At 43.4% G+C, this 4651-nt stretch overlaps 1 protein-coding gene across 1 annotated transcript in view; it reads left to right on the forward strand.

Moving 5' to 3' along the window:
* Positions 1 to 991: 991 nt before the first annotated feature.
* The window catches only part of Utp6 (UTP6 small subunit processome component), a 29378-nt gene continuing 25718 nt past the window's right edge, over positions 992 to 4651 (forward strand). The window contains exons 1-4 of the mRNA XM_050128602.1: positions 992 to 1190; positions 2470 to 2554; positions 3984 to 4025; positions 4222 to 4343. Of these exons, the coding sequence (XP_049984559.1) occupies positions 1099 to 1190; positions 2470 to 2554; positions 3984 to 4025; positions 4222 to 4343 (341 nt within the window). The 5' untranslated portion in view covers positions 992 to 1098. The remainder of the gene's footprint in view (positions 1191 to 2469; positions 2555 to 3983; positions 4026 to 4221; positions 4344 to 4651) is intronic.

Below are 4651 nucleotides of genomic sequence, written 5' to 3' on the forward strand. Positions count from 1 at the left end.
TCGCAATAGCAGGTCTAACGAGACCCCTGCTTTGGCTTTATCATCTCCCAGGACTTAAAGAGAAGGGAACCAGAGTTTTTTAGATGTAGTAATTATACCACCAATATTGCTTCTCAGTTTAGTTGCAGGATGGTTCTCTTAAAAATGTTCATTTGCTTGGGCAATGCTGTAAGGAAGAGCTGAGTAAATATTGATTTATTTCACCAACTTTCAAACGTTTCACTACCAAAATCCTGTTTTCTAAAACAAATGACAGTCTCTGATATCTATTAGAGTCTAATATTTTTTAAATATTTTGTCTACATAAGTCAGAATACCTCTTTTTTAAATTTAAAATCGTGAGTGTGTGTGTGTGTGTGTGTGTGTGTGTTGTGTGTGTGTGTGCGCGCCCGCGCGCCCAGTGTGGCATAGAGAACCTGTTGAGGTCAGAGGACACTTGCGGGAGTTAGTCCTCTCCTTCTACTGAACTCGGTGGCCGGGCTTGGTGGCATGATAGCCCTAATTATTTAAATGAGGAAGCATTTCTCACCATTTTAAAACGAACCTCCCATACAGAGGCTTAAATTGGCACGTGAGAAATCCAAGTCTCCACATTGCTTTCCAGAAGAAGCTAGCACAACGCTAGCTGGGGCAGCCGGTTGTCGGTCTTAGAGCCACATCGAATTTGCATAACTAACAATATCATCTTCAATTGCATATTTTAGGTTCCCAGTGAAGGGAAGTGAGGACCTGCGATAGGAGAATGATTAAAACAGACGACATAGAAAGCGTTCTTCAGGCGCTCAGGTAAATCCCCGAAGAGAAGGGCTTTTTCCGGTCTCCGTGGAGCGAGGATTTGACCCCGCCTCCAGCCCCGCCCCAACCCGGATCCGCACAAGACTTATATCAGACCGGAAGGGGGTCTCGCTGCAATTCTACAGTCAACCACAGGGAGGCGACAGCGGCCTCGATAGCGGGGAGGACGGTCCCAATGGCGGAAGCGGAAAAGGCGGGACCTACGAAGCACGTTCAGTCAGTTACTAAAAGAGATCCGGGAGGCTGAGAGGTGGGCGCTTCTACGCGTGTTGGCCGCCCGGCGGCTTGTGAAGTTCCAGCCTCATGGCGGAGATAATTCAGGAACGCATAGAAGATCGAATCCCGGAGTTGGAACAGCTGGAGCGCATCGGGCTCTTCAGCCGCGCGGAAATTAAGTGAGCGGGTCAGGGAGGAGAAAGGACTGGGGCGGGCTGAGGGGAACTTCAGGCGTGGGGACTTTTCCGAGTTTGTTTCTAACTAACGTGATAAAAGAGGAAAAAGCCCGCTGCCGGAATTTGATGGCTGTCAGAATTCAGCCTTAACCCATAGCGAAGCAGTCCGTCAGTCCGTGTGCTCACCTGTCATACAGACCGTCATTCGGTGGTCAGGGTCTTGGGGCCCGAGAAGTGATGTAGCCCGGATTCCAGCCCATCAAGGGCTTCCTGGGCTATGTGAATGGCGGGAGGCTTCAGATTAAAAAAGTTTTTTAAATTGGTTATAGTTTAAATGTTTGGGGTATACAACTTTAGAGTTTCGAGGCCATCGCCCTGGAAGCCAAGGGGGCGTGGGTAGGACTCCTAAGCTTGTAGACTGGAGATCATTTCATTCGTCTCATACACTTCTTTAGAGCTCTGCTATAGCGCCCGGCATATAGCTGACATTCGGTAATTTGTTAAAAGTCAATTGCTTTTAAAGATTTCCTGTGACGGTCCACTTTACAATGATTCCGGACGAATTACAGTAATGTGAGTTCTTAAATACTATTGTGCATATGCTGCATTCAGTTTTCCTAAAACACGTGTGTGTTCACGCAGGATGGGCTGTCTTCTCCCATAAATGTTTTATAGTAATAAAGCTTTTTAGATAGAGACAGTTTAGGTTTTTAAGAATTTACATACTGGCCATATAGAAATCAAGATTTTGGGATAGAGATTTGGTTCTCATAAAAACCTAAGCGTTGAGGGTTGAGGATGCAGCTAAGAGCAACGCAGAGTGCTTACTTAGCGTGCACAAGGGCCTGGGTTTGATTCTAGGGGATGCAAAAAAAAAAAAAAAGCTCCCCCACACCCCCAAGGAACTTAGGTTTGGAGAAGAAATGTTTGTTAGTAGCATGTATAAGTAATATAAAGTGTTGTCAGGGTTTCCCTGTGTAACAGTCCTAGCTGTCCTGAAACTAGCTCTTGTAGACCAGGCTGGCCTCAAACTCACAGGGATTCACCTGCCTCCGCCTCCTGAGTGCTGGAATTAAAGGTGTGCACCACCACTGCCTGGCTATCTGGATGTTCTTAACAGCACAGAGGTAATGTAAAAGAGTAAGTACTTTGCCTCTGGAAGATAATGGTATTCAGGAACTAGATGTTTTGTTAAATGGGTATTTTTAATATATCCAGGATAAAAATCTTAAATTCAAATTTAACTTTTCAAATGTTACAGTCTAACCGGCTTTCTCTGCAGGGCTATCATCAAAAAGGCGTCTGATCTAGAATACAAAATACAGCGGAGAACCCTTATCAAGGAAGACTTTATCAATTATGTTCAAGTGAGTGATTCCATAGCTTTTTAGTCCCTTCAAATTTTTTTTTAAATATTTATTTATTTAATATGTATACAATATTCTGTCTGTGTGTATGCCTGCAGGTCAGAAGAGGGCAGCAGACCTCATCACAGATGATTGTGAGCCACCATGTGGTTGCTGGGAATTGAACTCAGGACCTTTGGAAGAGCAGGCAATGCTCTCAACCTCTGAGCCATCTCTCCAGCCCCCCCCTTCAAAAATTTTAACTGGGAGGCTGGAGAGGTGGCTTAGTAGTTAGGAGCGCTGGACCTGAGTTCAATTCCCAGCACCCACATAGCAACTTGCAACTGCCTGTAACTTCAGTTCCAGGGATCTGACACCATCACAAGGTCATACATGCAGACAAAACACCAATGCACATTACAAACAAACAAAAAACCCTAGAATTTTAACTCAGGCAATAATGGACTTAACAATTTTCTACAGAATTTCAGGCTTCTGTGGTTGTACACACTTTTTTTTTGAGATTCACAGAGATCTACCTGCCTCTGCCTCCCGAGTGCTGGGATTAAAGTCGTGTGCCAACACTACCTGGCTTCATGGTCATTCTTGGTTACGTAGTAAGCTCTAAACCAGCTTGGGCTTCATGAAGTGCTATCTCAAAATGCTAGAAAATAAAATATAAAAGAAAAAGCATTCCTGCTTTTACTTCCCAAATTCTGGGATTATAAATATGCATTGCTATACTTGGCAGTGTTGCGGTCCTTGTGCATGCTAGGCAAGTCTTGCTTTTTTAGATAGAGTCTCATTATGTAGTCCCGGTTGGCGGGCCTGGAGGTCCCTGTGTAGATCAGGCTTGAACTCACAGAGATCCACCTGTCTGCTTCTGGAGTGCTGAGGTGAATGGAATATAATGTAACACTGACTGGCGGTTACTGTGCCTCTTGGCTTACTTTCCTAGCACCTTGGACTCATGACCTTCTTCCAGTCTTAGCCTCTGAGGTATAGATATGTGTCATAATGACTGGCTTAGATTTTTTTTGTTGTTGTTTAAACTGAAAATTGGAATATGCTGCTAAATTTAAGTCAGGGAGTTGGATTAATTGATGTTATAGATCTTATAGGTGTCATGCTTTTCAAGTAATGTGCTGTCTTTGAATCTTAGTCTCCTGCAGTCACTGTTGCTATATAAATGTCTAAGTTTCATGGAGCTAAGGTGAATTTCCAGTGAGTTCTAGAGATTTGTTATAAATTCTGCCTATCACAGATCTCAGTGAGTTCGAAGCCAGCCTGGTCTACCAAGCGAATTTCAGGACAGCCTGGACTATTACACAGAGAAAACCTGTCTCGAAAAACAAAAGCAAAACAAAAATATTCAGCTGGTAGCAAATTATCTTTTATTTCACTTCTTCAGAGGTTATCGTTTTCACGCTTCCCTTTGTATCCCCTACAGTATGAAATTAATCTTTTGGAGCTGATCCAGAGGAGAAGAGCAGTAAGTTCATGTTTAATTTCTTAAGTTGGTTTTGCTGTTGTGGAGGCACTGATGGTGTTAACCTATGCTGTGCCCAAAGTGGATGCTTGTAATTGTCTGTTGTTTTTTTGTTTTCGTCAGTACTGAGAGTGAGCATGTGTGAAAGCTACATTGGATAAACGTGGTTAACTGAGGCTTTTTTTTTTGTCCCTTTTAGAGAATTAAATATTCATTTAAGAAGGATGAGATTGAGTATTCTATTGTACATCGAGTACAAGGTATCTTTGGTCGTGCTTCAGCAAAGTGGAAAGTAAGTGGTCAGCCCATACCTGAGGAGGCGTGAAGATACACAGTATGCGTATTATGAGTTGGGTGTTCTTTCTGCTCCTCTCCAGTTCTCAATACGTATTTGCATGATGGTGCCATTGCTTGAAACAGTTTAAGCCACATAAACTATTAAGAAAGTTTATCTCATCTTTTGGTCATGGTATTTTGTCAGGACAATAAAAAAGTAACTGCAGGGTGCAGAGGCTCATACCTTTGATCCCAACACTTGGGAGGCAGAGGCAGGTAAATGTCTGTGAATTCAAGGCCAGCTTGGACTATGTAGTGAGTTTCAGGATGGCCAGGGCTATGTAGAGAGACTC

Source organism: Alexandromys fortis, unplaced genomic scaffold, assembly GCF_014885135.2.
Source record: "Alexandromys fortis isolate MF-2015 unplaced genomic scaffold, M_Fortis_MF-2015_v1.1 scaffold_80, whole genome shotgun sequence".
Taxonomy (NCBI): Eukaryota; Metazoa; Chordata; class Mammalia; order Rodentia; family Cricetidae; genus Alexandromys; species Alexandromys fortis.